Below are 21,154 nucleotides of genomic sequence, written 5' to 3' on the forward strand. Positions count from 1 at the left end.
AGGACTGAACAGTATGTTTCCATTTAGTGTTTTTCCTTCGCAAAAACTACGTGAACAATATGCTGTCACGGTTAGATAATACCAGGATTGCTAATATCCACGACAGTTTACCATTGATAAATTAACGTAAAATACACACCATCTACTTCCCAATTTCGACTCGAGCCCTCCCCTTAATTCTACGGGATTCAAGTCCTCGCAGCCGCCTCCACGGTCCCACTCATCCCGGAGGGGCAGCCCCTACGCTTTACAAGGGAGCACAAGAGGGGAGAGCGTTGCTCCTCAGAACGACGGCGATCTAGCATGCCCAGAACCCAAGGGGCGAGGTAAGTCAACTCCCACCACGCCCCACCAGGCCGCAACGCCCGGAATTCTGCCTTCCCCCGCCCACCCCCTCCACAGTTGCCCGAACCTAAGATGGCGGCGGGGGCGGAGTCGCTGCGGCCGCCTCTGGGCGGGACCGCGGGGACAGAACGCAGCGGAGAGGCGGTGCAAGCGCCGCCAGCCCGCCCCGCCAGCGCGGCCCCGGCCTTTGGCTGTCGGGCCCCGGCTCTCCTTTCTGCCGGTGTCGCGCTCCTGCTTCCCGGAGGCGTCATGAGGTCCCCGATTCGGGGCCTGGCCTCGAGCGATGGCGAGGAAGGTTCAGATAGGACGCCCCTCTTGCAGAGCACTCTGCGGGTGGAAGCCGGTGAGCCTCGGAGCTGTCCCAGGGCGGGGGTGGCCAGGATACCCGCGGTTTGCCAATGGGACCAGGGCTGCTTAAGCGTGAGGGGTCTTGAGGAAGGGAACTCGAGGAGGGGGAGTCCGTTCAGCGCCCCGCTTAGCCCCCGCCTGCCCCGGTACCCAAACGCCGCTCTGGGGTCGGGAGGGGACCGGGAGGCCGGGCCGGACTGGAGGCTCAGGTGGGGCCTCGGCAGGTGCAGCTCCGCGGGGTCTGGGAGGGAGATGCTGGGCGCCGCGGGCGCTGGGCTCCCGGCAATTCTCGATAATATCGAGCGGAGGACCCCGTGCAAGAATGTATTGCAGTAGAACCTGTAAATCAATGGCTAAAGGGCCGGGCGGAAGACCCGGAGTAAGAGCAGACTGGGAGAGAAACCTGCAGATCGGTGGGCAAAGGGCTGGACGGAGCTGGTAGCTCTTTCTCCCTGTCACCGCCGCCAGTTTCCGCAGCTGCCGTCCGCAGGCTGGAAATCTGGTAGCCCCTTGGGCGAGAGCTGAAACCGAAGAGGACGGAGGTCAACATTTGTGCGTCTGTGAAGGAAAACTATTGCATAAGGCAGCGAGTATCCTGAATTATTTTCCATATGGTAGTCTACGGTGACGTCGTAGCAGTCTACGATTCAAGTCAGAAAACAGTTATCTTCAAGATAGAATAGCTATAAAGCTTTAAGATGATTTGCCAGAGGTCTTGCCACAAATAGAAAAGGAAGTACTTCACAACGTATCTTCCCCGAATTTGGAGAAATTAAGATATATTTCCATTTAGTACTTTAACAAATGGAACTTCTTTATTTTTTTTAAAGATTTTCTTTATTTACTTGACAGAGAGAGATCACAAGTAGACGGAGAGGCAGGCAGAGAGAGAGAGAGAGGGAAGCAGGCTCCCTGCTGAGCAGAGAGCCCGATGGGGGACTCGATCCCAGGGACCTGAGATCATGACCTGAGCCGAAGGCAGCAGCTTAACCCACTGAGCCACCCAGGCGCCCTGGAACTTCTTTAAAAGTAATTAAAACTAAAGAACAAATCCGTCTGCATGAGAAACAGAGTTGAATTAGAAATTTGACTTTTCCTTACCCAAGAACAGGATCGTCCTGTGGTATCTTTTTTTATTTGTTTTTCACATTACCAGATGGTGGCAGTAGATGGGACAACGTAAGTTCTCCATCCGGCAGCCTGGGAACTTATTTTAGAGGACGCGCAGTGTAAATACTGTAAATACGTTCCACCTGGAAGTTGGACTTAGTTCCATAAACTGAGCTTTTTTCTGTGGCATACAGTTAGATTTCTAAAATCTTCTTCTGTAAAATAATCTAGTATGGAAATACAAAAAAAAAAAAATGCCATAATCAAAATATTCCCTGGGGACTACTATATTCTGTTGCAGTTGAGAAAATACATATAGCTGTACCTTATCTACGCCTAAGTGTATAGTTTTGATTTTCAGGAAGGAAAGGCTGATAAAATGTTGGTCGTAATATTTTCCAGTAGTAAAAAGACCTTAGAAACTAACCACCATCTGGTGGTGCATCATTTTATACATAGACAACCAGGGGCCGCAGAGGTTACATCCCCGAGTTTGTATGTGGCCACATTTGTGTTATAGTTGAGAAATTCCTGTTTGAAAAGCACTTAATCGTTTTTACTTGATCTGTTACAAATTTGAGAGTTCCCCATTGCACCATGCATACGAGGATATGGTTTTAAATTATACATAGTGTTTCTTTACTAAGAGAGCTAAAATTAAGATGTTTCCTTAGTGTTAAGAATTAATGCCCCTCAGGCTGACATAATATGATGGAATTTTCAGTAACCCAACTATGGTTTGCCCCTCGAGAATGTGCTTTTACTCAGCCTGGTGGGTTTCAGACATGCGCACCAAAATGATGGGGGAAGGGAGGCTCAACACTGATGAACAATAGGAAGTGTATAGATATTTCTATATCTATATAAAATATAGATATATATCTATATAAAATACAGATATATATCTATATATATATCTATAAGTGTATACCTAATTTAGGTAGGAAGAAGGGAGGGAACTAAGCAAGGAAGAGCAAAGCGTCCCCACCCATGCATAAAAATTCTTCATTCCTTATACTTTGTACCAGGTGAACATTTACTTTTGTATGAATGACATGCGTCTTGTATTTGATCAAGTGTATTTTCAAAATACTGTTGCTCCAAGAATGTGCTCATTTGTGTTAGGAAAAATTCAGTTTTAGGCTTCTAAAATATTTCTTTGTGTTTAAAGACAAAGCATAGATTTGGAGCCAGAGTCCTTTACTGCCAAACCCACCTCTACTAACTAGGTGTGTGAGCTTTAGCAATTACCTAAGCTCTCTATGGTTTCTTTATCAATAAATCAGGGAAAATAATATACCTAACTTACAGGGTTATTGTGAGGGTTAAATGAGGTAATAGGAAGTGCTTAGAAGAGTTTGGCATATAGTAAATGTTAGTTACTATTACTATTATTATTATCACTAATATCAACGAAGACCATTTGGATTTTGCATTCCTCGGAGAAGCTGGACACAGCAAAATGTTGTCCCCATTCTTCATGGTCTCACTGTGTTGGAACTTGTGATTTCTAGCTTGTAATATAGGTCATTCTGTGCTTTCTTTTCATTGATGGGGGAGAGGTGTTTAGTTTGTTTTGGGTTTTGCCTCTACTATTCTGTTGGGGGTTACATTCAGGATTTAGTTATATGAACATTGAGTTTCACAAATATACTTCTTGTGTGAATATAGTCTTAAATATAAGATATGGAGTGCTGGTAGAGAGCAACTATATTACAGAACAAACGCTAATGGCCTTAGATCATTGGATCATTGGGTCATGTTATGATAACCAGTAGTAACTGGATCCATTTTAATGGAATTTGGTGTTTTCACATAAACAGGTATTAATTTGGGAGCTAAGAATACATAAGGATTTATCAGGAATTAATGACCCATAAGGAAGAGTAAGACAGTTGAATATTACCATTTTAAACACAAAGCATATTGTATTCATGTTAGATAGGAAATCTTTTTTCTTTTTTAAGTTTTTTTTTTTTTTTTTAAGTAATCTCTATGCCAACATGGGGCTCGAACTCACAACCCCAAGATCAGGAGTCACATGCTATACCAACTCAGCCAGCCAGGCGCCCCAATAGGAAATCTTTTTTAATGCAATTCCTGGGCTGGGGTGTGGCTCACTATGTCCAGTGCCCACCCTCCTCTAGGAAAAATCACCCATCTGTGTGGGTCAGAGCTCCTAACCATGGATTTCCAGTCTCATCCTCTCATTATTCGGTACTCTTTCCTTCTCCTCACTGCCAAAGCCTTCCACAATGAGTAAAAATGCCCAGAATTCTAGGGTTTTTTTCCAGCCTTCCCTCCACCCACATCCCTGCTTCAACAGAAACCTGGTCTTCTGGGCATATCATTCTCACTCCTCACTGTTGCCTCAAGGGGTTATTATTTTCTCTTTTCATGTGCTAATTGATGAGATTGACTCTTCCTTATTCCACATGGATGATGCTTCCAGACAATTACCCCTCCATTCTCAAAGCCTGGTGACTTCCTACTCATGGATGAAGACTCAGTATAAATGTTCTTTCTCCAAGAGGCCTTCCCTGAGCCTGAGCCCGAGCCCCTCCCCCACCCCCACACATACACACGGACAGTTTAATGTGACTCTTTTGCCCCTTGTTACACACATATATTATAGCACTTTATCTTACTGGTATAACTTTCTCCAGGGTGAACAGGAAAGGAATTCACTTGTGCTGAGTGCTTGCCATAACTGCCTGAAAGTATTTCATTTAATCTACACACAACCGAGTAAGGTGGTTATTGTTTGCCTCATTCTAGAGCCAAGAAACCTGAGAATGAAAACTATTTTTTTAAGATTTTATTTATATATTTATTTGAGGGAGAAAGAGAAGATGTGAGTGGGGGGAAGAGCAGAGGGAGAGGGAAAAGCAGATTTTGTGCTGAGCAGGGAGCCCAGCGAAGGGCTCCATCCCAGGACCCCGAGATCATGACCTGAGCCGAAACCAAGAGCAGGACGGAAGATCAACCACTGAGCCACCCAGGTGCCCTGAGAATGAAAACGATTAAGTAACTTCCCCCAAAGACACACGACCGGTGAGATTCAGGACTGAGATTCATCCCCAGGTCTGCTTCTCTCTAAATTAGCCTGTGTTCTTTCAACTACACCCACTCCACATTCCTCAATTTAAACCATCGTTTAGAAACTGATGTTTGTTTTGATGGGTGCTCTGTTCGTTTCGCAAGCATGATTTTGCTTTCAACCAGACTTCAGTGTGACGGATGCTTGAGGATGTTTTCTCTCTTCATAATGCAAGCATTCTTTTGTTGGACCAATTTCAAACATTATCCAGATTCACAGGCACATTTTGTCTTATCACCATGCTTTCTTGAAAAAAATTTTTCTGACTGATACGTAAGTAACAGCCATTTGTATAAAGTAGTGACCAAATATTTGTAATATTTCTTACAACCTCATAGCTTTGTGACATCTATGTTGGCTTTTTATTTTCTGATTATTGATTCTGCCCCAGAAAGTCATAGTTGCCTGATCCATAACTTGTAGGTCAGTTTATCAAGTAATATCAGGCCGCTTGCCCCACATCTTCATAGGGTATGCACTCATGGCCCAAATCAAGCATCACATGGGGAGAAGCTGAAAACAGTAAAATAAGGTAACTGCAAATAGGATAGAGAGCAGTAATAACATTACATCAGAATGGCATAAAATAATGTTGTCTAGACTAATTAGTGAATTGAGGTACTAGTAACTTCATCCCTCCCTTTCACTTACTCCCACATCTAATATGTAGGCAAGGCCTGTCAATTCTGTTTTTAAATTTATCTCATATCTGCCCATTTCTGGGGTGCCTGGATGGCTCAGTCAGTTAAGCACCTGACACTTGATTTCAGCTCATATCATGATCTCATGGGGTCTGGACTGAGCCCCAGGGCTCCTCCTCGCTCAGCAGAGAGTCTGCTTGAGGATTTCTCTTTCCCTCTCTGCTCCTCCCCCAACACACCTGCTCGCATGCTCTCTCTTTCTCTCTCTCAAGGAAAAAAAACAAATCTTAAAAAATGAATCTGCCCATTCTGCTTATTGCCTCTGCTTTATCCTACTTTCAACCACCTTCATCTCTTCCCAGGAAAACAACAGTCTCATAAATGATCTTTCTGAATCTATTTCTTCCACCACCATTCGCACTCCTCCCCCTTTGTAATCTTCACACTGGCAACCCCGAGAAGCTCTTGAAACTGTAAATTACCAACTGTTGTTCTCTGCTGAAAGACATAATGAACTTTGTCAATAGTACCTTGGCAAAGCAGACAGTATATATATCTGGAATGATCTTGTTCCAAGTTACTCCAAATAACACTATGGTGGCCTAATTTGGCAAGATTATGAGTCCGCCAGACTTCTAAGTATTACTGTCCCACACAGAGCAGATGATAAAGAAAATGTGCCTTACACTATCCAAAAGTCTTTTACCTAGACAGCGGCCCATTTGGTTAGAGCAGAGAGCAAATGTATCTAGATTCAGGTAACAGAGACAGCATAAATGGAGCCTTAGAAATATAGTTCTCTGGACACCTGGGTGGCTCCGTCGGTTAAGTGTCTGCCTTTGGCTCAGGTCATGATCCCTTGGTCCTGGGATGGAGTCCCACATTGGGCTCCCTGCTTGGTGAGGAGTCTGCTTCTCCCTCCCCTGTTCCCCCTGCTTGTGCTCTCTTTGTCAAATAAATAAATAAATCTTTTTTTTTAAAGTTTTAAAAAATTAAAAATAAAAGAAATACAGTTCTCATAGGTCAAGATCTCACTTTGGCAGTGGTGCCATAATTCTAATAGCTGTACTCCTCCAAAAGGAGTTGAGAATGCCAAATGAAAAATTCTCTGATAAATGATGTAATTCCTACACAGAGGAAAAACTGACTGCAGTTGTTAAATGTGTGAGGGCTTCTAGGGGCGCCTGGGTGGCTCAGATGGTTAAGCATCTGCCTTCGGCTCAGATTATGATCCCAAGGTCCTGGGATCGAGCCCCTCGTCAGGCTCCCTGCTAGGCCAGGAGCCTGCATCTCCCTCTCTTTCTACTGCTCCCCCTGCTTGTGCTCTCTTGCTCTCTTTGTCATAAATTATGGTACCCTATTTGTGGTAAATAAAAATTTTTTTTATAAAATTATTTTTTAAAAAAAGTGTGTGAGGGCTTCTAGAAAAGTGAAGTGGATCATAATACATTAATATATCCCTTAGTAGAGTTGTGCCATATTCATTAAACTTCAGTCTGAATCAGTACTAAGATCTCTGTACTCGGAAAAATGTCCTGTTGCTTGAGGTTGGGTCAGTGCAACACCAGGATTCCTGAGTAGGAGAAAAAACATAAACATATGGAGTGTTAGTAGGTCATTACTAAACAAGAGCATACATATATTCATGTATATGTATTTAACTCCAGGTTGTCATTACCAAGTAAAATAGACGTTTGTATCTTTTGACAGCTGTTTATCAGACACTCAGTGTTTGCCCTGCACTGGTGTAAAACCTTGGATTAGCCGCTCTCTCTCTGTCACTAAGGGATCACTCAACCTTAACTTCCTAAATTCCTGTCCCCTCTCCAATGCTACACCTCAGCAAAGGAAGAAAAAGACAAACTAATGTGCATACGCCCCTAATTAAGGTAAAAAAAAAAAAATAGATCAAAACTCCTCCTCTTGCATGATCTTTCTTTCATTGGTTCCTTCAACCAATTCCGCCTTCCTCTTTTTTTTTTTTTAATCTTTGTGTTTCGTTCACTTACTTCCTTTTTTAATGTGGGCCCTTTAAGCATGTTCAACTGAGCAACTGTCACAGATGCTGCAACTGTCATAGATTCTGCAAGTTTGCTTCTGGATTCTTAAATACATTTAGATTAGGAGGGTCTTAAATACTAATCATGGCTTCTGATTCAAACCCAGCCTCCGAGGATACTTTTCAAGGTAAGAAATTTATCAAGAGGGGTTTCATGTGAGCCTTGGCAAGAAACTTTTTGTGCTGGGCTTCAATTACAGTGAGATGGCTACTCACCCATAGTCCCCACTATCAGTGCTTTGCTGTAATGAGTACTCTATACTGACTGGCCATGTTTTAGATGGTTTTTCAGAAATAATGATGCTATTAAACCCCTTAACTATTTTTCTTGAATCTTTGTCAACCAGCAGGGATTAGGGATTCAGTTTTGACTCTGTAATGGAGTTTTCTTTTCTTTTCGTTTAGAGAGAGTGCAGGAACACATGTGCATACATGCGGGGGGAGGGGAACAAGGGGAGGGGGAGGGGCAGAGGGAGAGGGAGAGAGAGAGAGAATCTCAAGCAGGCTTAGCACTGGGGGCTCAGTCTCACAATCCTGAGATCATGACCTGAGCCAAAATCAAGAGGCAGATGCTTAACCCACTGAGCCACTCAGGCACCTATGTAATGGAGATTTTTCTGAGCAAAGTTGATAAAGCTGTTGCCTTCATGTTTTAAGAAACTGTCTTATAGTTCAGGCTCTCATGTGTAAATGCTTATCAAAATTACAGCTACCGAAAACAAACTCTCTTTGATAAATGTTTTTAGTTATGCTTAATCTGAAAATAGCCCCAGAAGAATATTCATGGTTTATTAATTTGTGTACTTCTAAAAAGTACCCTTTTTAGTAATTTAGACAATATCATCTAAATTATTCTTCTAGTGAAAGTTGTCTCCCAATGTTTATTTCAGCTCCAGTGTGCTGCTCTGCTCGCTACAACTTAGCACTTTTGGCTTTTTTTGGTTTCTTCGTTCTCTATGCATTACGTGTCAATCTGAGTGTTGCCTTAGTGGATATGGTTGATTCAAATACAACTTTAGCAGATAACAGAACCTCTAAGGAGTGTGCAGAGCATTCTGCTCCCATAAAAGTTCATCATAATCAAACGGTAAGTGCTACTTTTTAAACAAGCAATCTTAATCCTAAAATACGTCAGAGTAAAAGTATTGAAAGGTCTTTCTTAATCCTGTAGAAACCACAAACACTTTATTTTCAGAAGCTCTGAATCTTTTTCTCTTGTGCTTTTTTCAGCAACTGGTTGAACAGTAATATAACTACAGCTACTGCTGCTTGGTGTAATATACTTTGATCTGTTCTAAAAGTAGTTTCTCGGTTTCCTCTATAAACATACCAACCATCCTTGAAGATAACTTGGAAAAACCTGTTTAGCGTACTAGAAAATTTGATTATTTTTGATGTTGCTGAATAGTTTTTATGGGACTCTTCTGCATTAGCTATTTTACTTAAAAGATTATGGTTGCAAGAAAGCTTAGGTCATCTGCAGCGGAAGAATAAGAACAGGTCAATTTCTTAGGACATTCTTTTCCAAAGTTTACACATGCCTAACCTAAGCTGCTTAAGGCACTTTGCTTGCTTCACGTTACAGTGGAATTGATAATTGTGTGTTCATCATTTGTTCAGAATTGAGTTTTGCATACTTTAAGTATTTTATTTTGCTAACACAGGGAGATAGAAAAGGAGAAAAGGCTAGTGTCCTTTTTTATGAGTATATCATCACCCATTTTCAGTGCTCACAGAGGAGCCAGATAGCACTTGGGTTAGTGTCCTCTGCCGTTTATACATAAGAGCATCCAAGCTCAGGAGAGGGTTTCTGCCCAAACAAGCAAACATACAGAAAAGTGACTTACCAAAAAAAAAAATTTTATTTGACTTTAATAATGTTGCTGAATACGTGTTTGAGTACACATCACACACTTTCCCTGCTTCAGCCTGTGACTTATAATTGCTGGACGGACGTTTCATGAAGTCCAAGAATCCTATAGATAAACCACAAATTGGTACTTCAAGTAAGGATAATTAGAGGGGTGCTTTGTATCTTTCATTTAGCAAATGCTTTTGTTGATCTAGCTAGTTATCTTCATCTGCCTTATATGACCAGTAAAAAGAAATCCTGAGATCCTGACATGGTTCTTGACACATTGACTCAGTGATACAACTATGTGAATTAAAGATGTCAGATGAGTCACTAAATCTTCATTATGACCTTACAATGTGCTGCTCCTAATTAAAAGACATCTACTCACATGAAGTCTATGGCTTGATTTAAATACTTGCTCTTTTGTCTTGTTCTGTATGCTTGTTCAAGTACTTGTTCTGAATTAGGGAGATATTAATGAACTATATTTGTGCATACTAATAACCAACATTAAGTGAACAGTTAAGTGTGTGTCAGGCCTTTTTCATTTAATAATATTCCCACATCACAAATCCAGTAAGTAATAGAGCTAGTCTTGAACCCAGCCATGGCTCCAAAGCCCAGCTCAGCCACTACAATATTCTTTTTGGTAGAATTTCTGGATTGAATCTGTGCCTCTTTTTTGAGCTTTCTTGGTTATGGTCATTACAAAGCCTCTACAACTCATCCTATAGTCTAGTTTCATAAAATAATAGGCCTTCTTGAAGTTTATGGCTTTCACTTACTTTCCGTTCACTTCTAGAAATTGCATGCCAGTGCTGTGGTGGCTCACCTACCTGGTAGAAAGTTTGCAAGTTCTTCAGTCTAAAACAGTGGTTCAAAATTATATTTATATATACTAACATGCCAGTTAGACAAAGAGCTCTTTAGTCAAGGTCTTAAAATGTTGTTTCTTTTCCTCCTACTCTTTATAGGGTAAAAAGTACCAGTGGGATGCGGAAACTCAAGGATGGATTCTCGGTTCATTTTTTTATGGCTACATCATCACCCAGATTCCTGGAGGATATATTGCCAGCAAAGTGGGGGGAAAACTGCTGCTAGGATTTGGGATCCTTGGCACTGCTGTCTTTACCCTGTTCACTCCCATTGCTGCAGATTTGGGAGTTGGAGCCCTCATTGTACTCAGGGCACTAGAAGGATTGGGAGAGGTAATTTTTTTCTCTCTTTTTTTTTTCCCTGTTACCCTGTACCACTTTCCCGTCTTCTTAAAGATATCATTCTTTGGTATGAATATAAACCAAAAATTAACATTAGAAGATAATGGGGATTTTTTTTTTTTTTTTTTTTTTTCTTAAAGATTTTATTTATTTGACAGAGAGAGATCACAAGTAGATGGAGAGGCAGGCAGAGAGAGAGAGAGAGAGGGAAGCAGGATCTCTGCCGAGCAGAGAACCCGACGCGGGACTCGATCCCAGGACCCTGAGATCATGACCTGAGCCGAAGGCAGCGGCTTAACCCACTGAGCCACCCAGGCGCCCGGGGATTTATTTTTTAATTAGAAAGGTGATTAACTAGGGACAACTGGGTGGCTTAATTGGTTAAGCATCTGCCTTTGCTCAGGTCATGATCTCGGGGTCCTGGGATCGAGCCCCACATTGGGCTCCCTGCTTGTTTTTCATAGAGCTTCCTCTTTGTTCTTTTTTTCTGATTCCCTAGCTTAGAGACAAATAATTTATCATTTTATATAACTATCTTTCTTTAGTTTTGTGATTCTTATGAACTTTCTGCTGCTTTGAGAATTATCAATTTTTATCTTTTTTTTCCTTTCCTCCTAAGATTTTTATCACTTGGAAATTTTAATTCTTATCTTTCTTTTCCTTTCCACTTCTCTTTTGCATTTCATAGTATGTATCTGTTTGTTTGTTTGTTTGTTTTAGAGAGGGAAAGAAAGAGAGGCAAGAAGGAGGGACAGAGTGATAGGGAGAGAGAGAATCTTACGCAGGTTCCATGTCCAGCACAGAGCCCAATACGGGTCTCAAGCCCACAACCCTGAGATCATGACCTGATTCAGATTCAGGAGTTACAGACATTCAACTGACTGTGCCTCCCAGGTGCCCCGGTACCTCAATCTTTAAATAATGGTCTCTTTTTGTTTCTGACTTTGAGCTTCTTTTTTTTTTTTTTTTTAAGATTTTATTTATTTACTTGACAGAGAGAGATCACAAGCAGGCAGAGAGGCAGGCAGAGAGAGAGGAGGAAGCAGGCTCCCCGCTGAGCAGAGAGCCCGATGTGGGGCTCGATCCCAGGACTCTGAGATCATGACCTAAGCTGAAGGCAGTGGCTTAACCCACTGAGCCACCCAGGTGCCCCTGACTTTGGGCTTCTACCTGTGAAACTGAGACATAGGTTTATTTTGCTCTTAACATACCTTGACCCAACCGAAATAGTGACCTCTGGGTTTAGTGTGTAGCATGAAGCTTATGTTAGGTAGCAGTGTATCGTGCTGTGCTGGAAAAACACTGACTGGAGTCATAAGATCAGAGTTTGAATAGTTAACTCCACTGCATCTAATAGTGAAACCTGATGCAAGCCTTCATCTCTAGACCTCAGTTCCATCATTTTTCAAACTGGAACTAAAATACCTGCCCCCTCCTCAGTCACAGCTCAGATGTGATAATGATTGCTAGAATATTTTGGAAATTGCCAAGTACTGTTATTTTTAAGCTTTGATCACTCATCTGAGCATTCTTATTTTGTCCTTATCAAATAGAGTTGTATTAAACAAACTCCTGTGACTGCAAAATAAAAATGACTCCCTTATTACCAGGTTCTTCTTCTTACATAAATAAAATATACTTAACTATAGTGTATTTTCTCTGATCCCAATATTGAATCTCCTTGTTGAATGTATTCCCATATGATGGGGCACCTGGGTGGCTCAGTGGGTTAAAGCCTCTGCCTTCGGCTCGGGTCATGATCCCAGGGTCCTGGGATCGAGCCCCGCATTGGGCTCTCTGCTCAGCAGGGAGCCTGCCCCCCTCCCTCTCTGCCTGCCTCTCTGCCTACTTGTGATCTCTGTCTATCAAATAAATAAATAAAATCTTTAAAAAAATAAAAATAAAAATAAATGTATTCCCATATGTTAGCTTCTTGTCTGTTTATGTCACTAATTTAGCATTATAGTATATTGATTGTATTACTACTGTTATCTCAAGTAACTGTGTTACTTCTGAATAGAACTTAAATTGTGTTTATTCTTCTTTTGTCTTTATCTGTTCCACCAGTATTATCACATGTACATTACCTCATCCATAAACTTAGGTCAGCATCTTTCATCTCTAGCATCTGACTCGCCATAATTATACCCACAGGGCCCCTAAGGTTTTATAATAAAGTTTTTCACAACATAACTTCTGTGGACGTTTCGCCACACCTTCATCTCTCTTCTGTAGTGATCTCTATTCTCCTGTGATACAGATTCGTATCAACTTGCAATGCTGCCTAAATCATTTTTTTAAGATTTAATTTATTTATTTATTTGAGAGAGAGAGAGAGAGAGCACAAGCAGGAGGGGCAGAGAGAGAGAGAGAGAATCTCTAGTCAACTCCCCACTGAGTGTAGAGTCCAGTGCAGGGCTCCGTCTCATGACCCTGAGATTGTGACCTGAGCCAAAATGAAGAGTCAGACGCTTAACTGACTGAGCCACCCAGGTGCCCCTGCCTAAATCATTTTTGCCTTCCACTGGTATTTCTGTCTTTCATTCTTCTGTTTTGTTTTGTTTTGTTTTGTTTTGTTTTTAAAGGAATCAGCAGAAAGTACAAAGTGTTAAAGCTTTTATTCTTGTCTCTGTTAATAATAATAGCACTAGCTACCCTTTAGCTTTACAACAATCATGTGAGATAGGGAGTATTATCTTTGCTTTACAGATAAAGAAACTGAAGTTCAAGGAGGTTAACTAATCTGTGTTAGACTGCACAGTTAGTGAGTGACCAAAGACAGCTGTGAATCCACAGCTTTGAATCCACCAAAATCTCTTCCTTTCCACCTCTCCTCCAACAGCTCCTCCTCTCCCAAGTCTCTGTGACCCTCCTGCCTCCACCATTCCACTGCCACTTCATATCAGTAACTGGCATTTACTAAGCTAGTTATCACCAAGAAGAAAAGAAAAAAAAAAGACTATATACACTCTAATTGAATTCATCGGGGTTTTTTATAGGACAATTTTTCTTACTGATTAAGGTCAATTTGAATTTTCTTCCAGTATCCCAAAGTATTAGCTCAGCATTTTTTTAAAGTTATATATTGGTAGTAATATTCCCATTTCATTCAGGCCAGTAATAAAGTGAATGAGTAAAATTGGCCTTGAGAGGGATTCCTTTACGTCATCATGCAGTGTATTCTTTTAGATTTATTATAAATCCTTACATTGTAGTCCTCAAGCCACTTGACAGAATCCACAAATCTTTGTCCAGATTTTCGAAGTACTTCACTATAAGGTACTTTCACTCAACACTGTGGAAACATCTCACCTCGTGGAACCCAATTCTAGTGTGGTTCTTATGCAGAAATCTCTCTCACAACAAAAGACTCAACTGGATTTAAAACATTAACAAAACTACCTTGTATTTCAGTGGAAATATCTTTTTCCCCTCCTCAGGGTGTTACATTTCCAGCTATGCATGCCATGTGGTCTTCTTGGGCTCCCCCTCTTGAGAGAAGCAAACTTCTTAGCATTTCATATGCAGGTGAGATAACTATTCTTGTAAAAACTTTGCTATAATCTGTTATGTATATATCAGCCTTGGATAAAAAAAGAGATGTGTTCATACCCAAATGATGTCAGAATACTCCTTTCAGTGAAAAATAAAATTTTGGAGGTATAATTTTATTATTAATTTTTCTCTTTGGCCCAACAACATATAGCAATGTGGCTTCGTTGACTAATGTCATTTTCTCCATCTGCCATCATTTATTTCAAAACATGTTGCTTGTTCAGATGTTTATATAAAGAATGCTATGGTTTTCTTTCTTTTTTTTTTTTTTAAGTTCCAATAGCTGGAAAGTTAAACCCTTTAGTCCTTAAATTGTGATTTCTAATCTGATTGTCTAATGAGCATATCATAACTCTCAGCCCCTCTTCATACGTCTTTTTTCTGTGCATTTATTTGCTATCATTTTAATCAGTGGATGAGATAGCGTGAGCTTTATATGTGAATTATAATTTTACTAGATCACACACTGAATGAAAACTTTTGGACCTGTCTGCTTTTAAATACAGTGGTTGACAAAGACCTCTCTGGAGTCACCTTTAAGCTAAAATCTGCAGGCTAAGAACCAGCCATGCAAAGAGCAGGAGGAGCATTCCAGCCAACCAGAACAGCATGTACAAGGGCTCTCAGGCAGGAAATAACATAAGAGTTCAAAGAAATGAAAAACCACGGTGGGTGGCTAGAACTTAATGAATAAAGGGGAGAATGGAATAAGATGAGGTTGGAGAAATAGACAAGAGCCAGATTATATCAGGCTTTACAGGCCAGGGGAAGAAATTTAGTTGTTGTGGTTTTTTTCTCCAAAATACAATGGGGAGACATCAGAGGTGTCTAATCAAAAGAGAGACAGGATCCAATTTACATTTTAAGAAGGTGGTTCTTACAGCTATGTAAAGATCAACATGAGAAATCCAATATAAGTTCATGAGCAGGTACTACCTATGCTTCCTCCTTTCGTATTGAGTGAGTTCTACGCTCCAACTGGGGGTCAAGATTCTTTAGTCTTCACTACTTCGTTGCAGCTAGCCTAATCCCTAGCACACAGTGCCTGAAGTGGAGTAGATATTCAGTTACTATCCAACATAGTTTTCCAGCCTTTATCCTCTCTTCCTTTCCTTCACCCAAGCAAAGTTCCCAAACCCACTCTCTGTTTCCCTGCTTCACTCCTTTACTCATCCTGTTGTATCTGCCTCTCTGTCTTCTTCCTAACCTTGTTTCTATGGGACAAAAATCTTACCCATCTTTCAAAGTCTATTGCTGCCTCTTATATCTTTTCCTGACCTCTAGGAGTCAAAGGTCATCTGTCCCATATTGGAACTTCCACACTGTTCTGTGACACTTAACTCTTTCTAACCCATAATAATTACTTGTTTATTTTTCTCTCCTCTAAAACTTGACATCAGAAAAAACATCTCATTATTTTAACTGCCACTCTCTCTACTAAGCTGTCTTCTATTTGGTGATTAAAATGAATTTCATTATTTATTTATCTGAAACAATTCTTTGTAATATATTTTGGGCAACTTAGATTACTAAAAGCTTCATTCTTATTTCCTCAGTTGTACTGCAGTACATTATGTTTATCAGCCTTAGAGACCATCTTTGAACCTTTCCCCAAACACTTGCATTTCATTTCATTTACTAGTAATGTGGCATTGACTAGCTCATGTTATAATAGGTCCTATACTGATTGATGCATTCTAATTAATCAATAGCTACATAGTTGTAACTAATGTAATTACAAATTAATGTGTATGTCTTACATATTGTGGGTTTTCTAGTAAATGATTCCTTGAGAAAATCTGTTACCCATCTTCCTTAAGCAGTAGACCAGTCCCCTCGTTCATCTCTCTACAAAGTTTACCTAGTCTTTATTGTTGTTCTAGGAGCACAGCTTGGGACAGTAATTTCTCTTCCTCTTTCTGGAATAATTTGTTTCTATATGAATTGGACTTATGTCTTCTACCTTTTTGGTAAGTTTACTCAAAAATTTAACTTAAATCATAATGTAACAAATCCAAAATGTATTAATAGTCTAATAACTGGTTAAAAATATATATTCCAACTCACTAAGTTACCAACTCCTAAACCACAAAGTTCTAAAATACTTAATGAAAATCTGTTTTTTAACTTTACTTGCTTAAAATGATCTAGTTGACTTATGATGTGATACTCTTTTTGGAATATTTCTCAATAGAAACTGCTGTTGAATCCAAGACTTTAATGCTATACTCACTACCAAAAACTACAGTGTTGGTTATTATAAAAATTTATATTTTGAAAAGATTTTTTTTTTTTTAAAGATTTTATTTATTTTTTTGACAGAAATCACAAGTAGGCAGAGAGGCAGGCAGAGAGAGAGGAGGAAGCAGGCTCCCTGCTGAGCAGAAAGCCCGATGTGGGGCTTGAACCCAGGACCTGGGATCATGACCTGAGCTGAAGGCAGCGGCTTAACCCACTGAGCCACCCAGGCGCCCCTTTGAAAAGATTTTTTCTCAAGCAAAGTAGGATGCCCTCACTTGACAGCTTTAATTTTTTCTCTTTTTATTCAGTCTCAGGGCCTTTCATTTCTCAATCTCATTAGCAGGATGATACATGTTTTTAATAAATTAGATTGCCATGTAGACATTTCATGCAGAAAATACATCTGCATTCTAAACAAAAAACAAATCAATGAGTGAAAACAGATATCTGTGGAAATAATAGATTATGAAAATTTATTTTTCAAAATGTTTGGTAGACTCTGATAAGCAGAGTCATAAGCTTAAAGTTGTTCTATTCAAAACTTAGAGGAAATAATACAAATAGCAAGTATCCCATTAGGAAATTATGAGTAGAATTTGAAATCAACACCAAGCTGAAACCAGTTTTACTTTGATAATTAATGATTACATAATTTTTTCAAGACATGTAAAAATTGATGTTGGTGCATTCTGATATTATTTAACTTATTTTCCGTTTTCAGGTATAGTTGGCATCGTTTGGTTTATTTTATGGATCTTTTTCGTTAGCGAAACGCCAGAAACTCACAAGACAATCTCCCACCATGAAAAAGAATATATTCTTTCATCATTAAAAAATCAGGTATGGACTCTGGCACATTTTTTTTTTGTTTTATTTATTTATTTGGGAGACAGAGAGAGAGCATAAGCTGGGTGAGAGGCAGAGAGAGAAGCAGACTCCCTGCAGAGGAGGGAACCCAATGCAGGACTCCGGGATCATGACCTGAGCCGAAGACAGACACTTAACCAGCTGAGCCACCCAGGTGTCCTATTTTGGCACATTTTAAAACAATTTCAGAACTTTTTTTTCTTCAGAAGTGAGGTACCAATTTTTTAAACAGATATTTCTATTGTGCATGTTCTGGGCAAAGTAGAGACCAGGCAAATGAAATAGATGAAGTATTGGTTTGTTTTATCTGAGAAATTCCAATCTTTTAAGATTAAGTTCATGAAAAATTACTTTCATATTGCATGCTCTACCAACTGAGCCTGCCAGGCGCACCATAAGTTGCTCTAAACCTTCTAGAATAATGATTATCGATGCGTCTTAAGTTTGTCTTCTTAATTAATAGAAAATAAAATGTTAGTTGTTAGAAAACCAGTGTTTTTATCTGCATTTTATTTATTTATTTATTTTTCTCTTTTCTTTTCTCCCCTCTCCCAACCCCTTATCTATATTTTAAATGAGTGTGATATAATAAGGAAAACAGCACATTTGTTATGACTTATAGTATGCTATATACTTACCTGTTTGCTCCTCTAGAGTAGATCCTTGGAAAAGAATTATGTTATTAAAGCTAGATTTTTATCACTTAATCAAGCACAATAGCATGTCAGAAATAAAAATCTGTCATAATTTAATAGTGTAAATCTTCAAGTCATGGAAATAAAATATTTGTCTTTTGGAGAGAATAAAAGAACATAAAAAATCAGGAAAAATTAAAATGTATTCAGTCTTCTTTAGCATTTTAATGCCTTCATTGTGACTTTATTCATTTAAGAACAAAATATTTTATATTAAAACTTTTTTCTTGGAGCACCTGGGTGGCTCAGTGGGTTAAGGCTCTGCCTTTGGCTCAGGTCATGATCTCGGGGTCCAGGGATTGAGCCCCGCATCGGGCTCTCTGCTCTGCAGGGAACATGCTTCCCCCTCTCTTTGCCTGCCTCTCTGCCTACTTGTGATCTCTCTCTCTCCATCAAATAAATAAGTAAAATCTTAAAAAAAAAAAAAAAAAAAAAAAAACTTTTCTTATCCATTAAGTTGTTATTATTGATATTTTCAGTTTTTATATATAGTGTAACCGGGCAGCAATTAAATATTGACTTATTCACCTTTCTTTTTAAGTTTTTAAACTTTGCTACAAATGTCTCTACAAGCTGCTGAACTTTAAGGAATATGGCGCCTCTTGGTCTTCAGGTTGGCAAAAACTCAGAAAATAAGTCACAATATAGTATAAAGTTGCTTTATTCACTTGGTATCCTCTGTGATGTTGATCAAATGAGTAACCCACTTTACCCCTAAGGGAGAGATAAAAATAATGTAATGCATTGTGAGATCTTGCCATATGAAACTTGATATGTCTTGTCACATTTTCTCAGCATTGATGGTAACAGCTTATTTATTTCATTACTTCATTTCTATCACTATTTTTATGGACTTATGAAAACTTTTAGTTTCTTTAGATTTTTTTTTTATTTTTTAATTTATTTGACAGACAGAGATCACAAGTAGGCAGAGAGGCAAGCAGAGAGAGAGGAGGGGGGAAGCAGGCTCCCCACTGAGCAGAGAACCCGATGCGGGGCTTGATCCCAGGACCCCGGGATCATGACCTGAGCCGAAGGCAGAGGCTTTAACCCACTGAGCCACCCAGATGCCCCAGTTTATTTAGATTTTTTAAAAAGCTTGCTTTCTCTACGTCGATATGTGTCTAAAGCTGTCCCTTATCCAAACTTAAGGTTAATTTGTTTTTCCATATACTTCAGAAAATGGAATACTCAGAAGCTAGACAAGTTAGGATTATGTTTCATAGAATTCCAAACTGCATTCTTAAGCCAGATGATGTTGTGATTAAAAATGTCATAAGATAAAGGTGCCTGGCTGGCTCAGTTGGTAGAGTATGAGACTCTTGATCTCAGGGCTGTGAGTTTGAGCCCACATAGGGCAGAGAATTTACTTTAAAAAAAAAAAAAAAGTCATAAAATAATGATGTGTTACATGAAGCTCCACCTCTAAATCTTGAAATCTTAAGAATCTAAAATCTAAGAAATGTGCAGCATCCGCTGAACTTCATTCATTCTTTAAACATTTTTTTTGAGAATTACCGTGTCCTAGGTTCTTTGTCAGGCACTGAGCACTTAAAAATTAATACAAAAAAGAAAATGAGGGGTGCCTGAGTGGCTCAGTCGTTAAATGTCTGCCTTTAACTCTGGTCATGATCCCATAGTCCTGGGATTGAGCCCCATGTCCGGTTCCCTGCTCTGTGGGAAGCCTGCTTCCCCCTCTCCCACTCCCCCTGCTTGTGTTCCCTCTGGCTGTGTGTGTCTCTCTCTCTATCAAATAAATAAATAAAATCTTAAAAAAAAAAAAGAAAGAAAGAAAGAAAATGAACAAGACATGGTTCCTGGGGTACCTGTGATCTCCAGAGAGAGACAGACATGTGTGCACATAATTTCAATATGATATATGCTGCTGTATCAAAATAAAAGTTCCCTCTCCTCCTCTTCCCCCAAATCACCTACATCTTTGATACAGAGTGAAAAACACAAAAGTGTATCTACCAAGTCAGATAAAAAGTCCCTAGGGAAAAAAAGGCACAAGAAGATTAATAATAGTTCTTCCTCTCTTTAAAATAATCGTGAACCCTGGAGGCAGAAACATAAATGGCTGTATTAGCTTTTGAGAAGGAAACCACAGAGCTTCAGTGTATAGGAAATGTAATAATCTGATACTCCAGGCCAGTGGATTCATGTTTCTTAATCATGCATCACTTAAAAGGTGGGGGTTAACACTCAATATACGTATATTTATTCACGGTTATCTACAGGTACTGTACTTACATGTATTATAAAACATGTCTAAAAATAGACTTTTTGAAGAGTGAATAAAATGAAATAAACAGTGTATACATGAATTTGGAATTTCAATGGGAAAAACTTTTTGTTACTTAAAAATTGGTAATAATAATGTTTAATGGGAGCAGTGTTGACTGTGTTGTATCTGATGAGCCTACCGTGACTTTGCTGGGTGCGGCAGCTGACAAAGGACTGATGAGGACAAGTGTCAGTTCCACTGTTGTCTTAGTGTTCCTGTGAGCCTGTGTTATTAGAATTCTCTTCCATGACTTTCTGTTAGAATCTTTTGAAGACAGTGTCAGTTTTGTAGATTTGTTTTCATTAAAACTGGTTTAAAAAAATCCACAAACCCACTTAAAAAGGTGGGGGTAAACTGTACTGTGTTGTAGTTGTGAGGGCAAGCTGACAAGTGAGGACACTATCAACCCCTTCAAACCGGGGAGATGATACAGTATATGATTGTGTGACATACTCCAGGGCCAACCTAGTTATTAAATATTAATGGTGTTTAGTTTCTTTCTTTAGGATAAAAGTGAGTATAGATAGATGTTCTAAAATGGGGATGCCTTCAGCTCAGGTCATGATCCTAGGATCCTGGGATCTAGTGCCCCGTCGGGTTCCTTGCTCAGCGGGGAACCTCTTCTCTCTCTGCCTGCTGTTGTGCTGTCTCTCTCTCTGACAAATAAATAAAATCTTTAAAAAAAAAGTTCTAAAATGTTCTTCCATACAGCGAGGGGTCATCTTACATCACTCTCGGGTGCTTATACCCTACTTCGAAGACCATTTCTCCAGATGCCGCGCAAACAAACGTTCTGTTGCGACCTTCTTATAAGTCATTGGAATTGAGTAAAGA

At 39.7% G+C, this 21,154-nt stretch overlaps 1 protein-coding gene across 2 annotated transcripts in view; it reads left to right on the forward strand.

The window, feature by feature from the left end:
* Window positions 1–508: 508 nt before the first annotated feature.
* The window catches only part of LOC111152377 (solute carrier family 17 member 5), a 51,177-nt gene continuing 30,531 nt past the window's right edge, over window positions 509–21,154 (forward strand). Inside the window, exons 1-6 of one of the 2 annotated variants that reach the window (XM_022510903.1) lie at window positions 509–688; window positions 8,494–8,690; window positions 10,433–10,666; window positions 14,116–14,203; window positions 16,114–16,200; window positions 17,193–17,311. In XM_022510903.1, coding sequence (XP_022366611.1) covers window positions 595–688; window positions 8,494–8,690; window positions 10,433–10,666; window positions 14,116–14,203; window positions 16,114–16,200; window positions 17,193–17,311 — 819 coding nt within the window. In that variant the 5' untranslated portion in view covers window positions 509–594. Of the gene's footprint in view, window positions 689–7,682; window positions 7,732–8,493; window positions 8,691–10,432; window positions 10,667–14,115; window positions 14,204–16,113; window positions 16,201–17,192; window positions 17,312–21,154 lie in introns of those variants that run through there. The other variant, XM_022510904.1, reaches the window with a different exon arrangement.

This window comes from Enhydra lutris, unplaced genomic scaffold (assembly GCF_002288905.1).
Source record: "Enhydra lutris kenyoni isolate GAN:26980312 unplaced genomic scaffold, ASM228890v2 scaffoldscaffold28, whole genome shotgun sequence".
NCBI classification, from domain to species: Eukaryota; Metazoa; Chordata; class Mammalia; order Carnivora; family Mustelidae; genus Enhydra; species Enhydra lutris.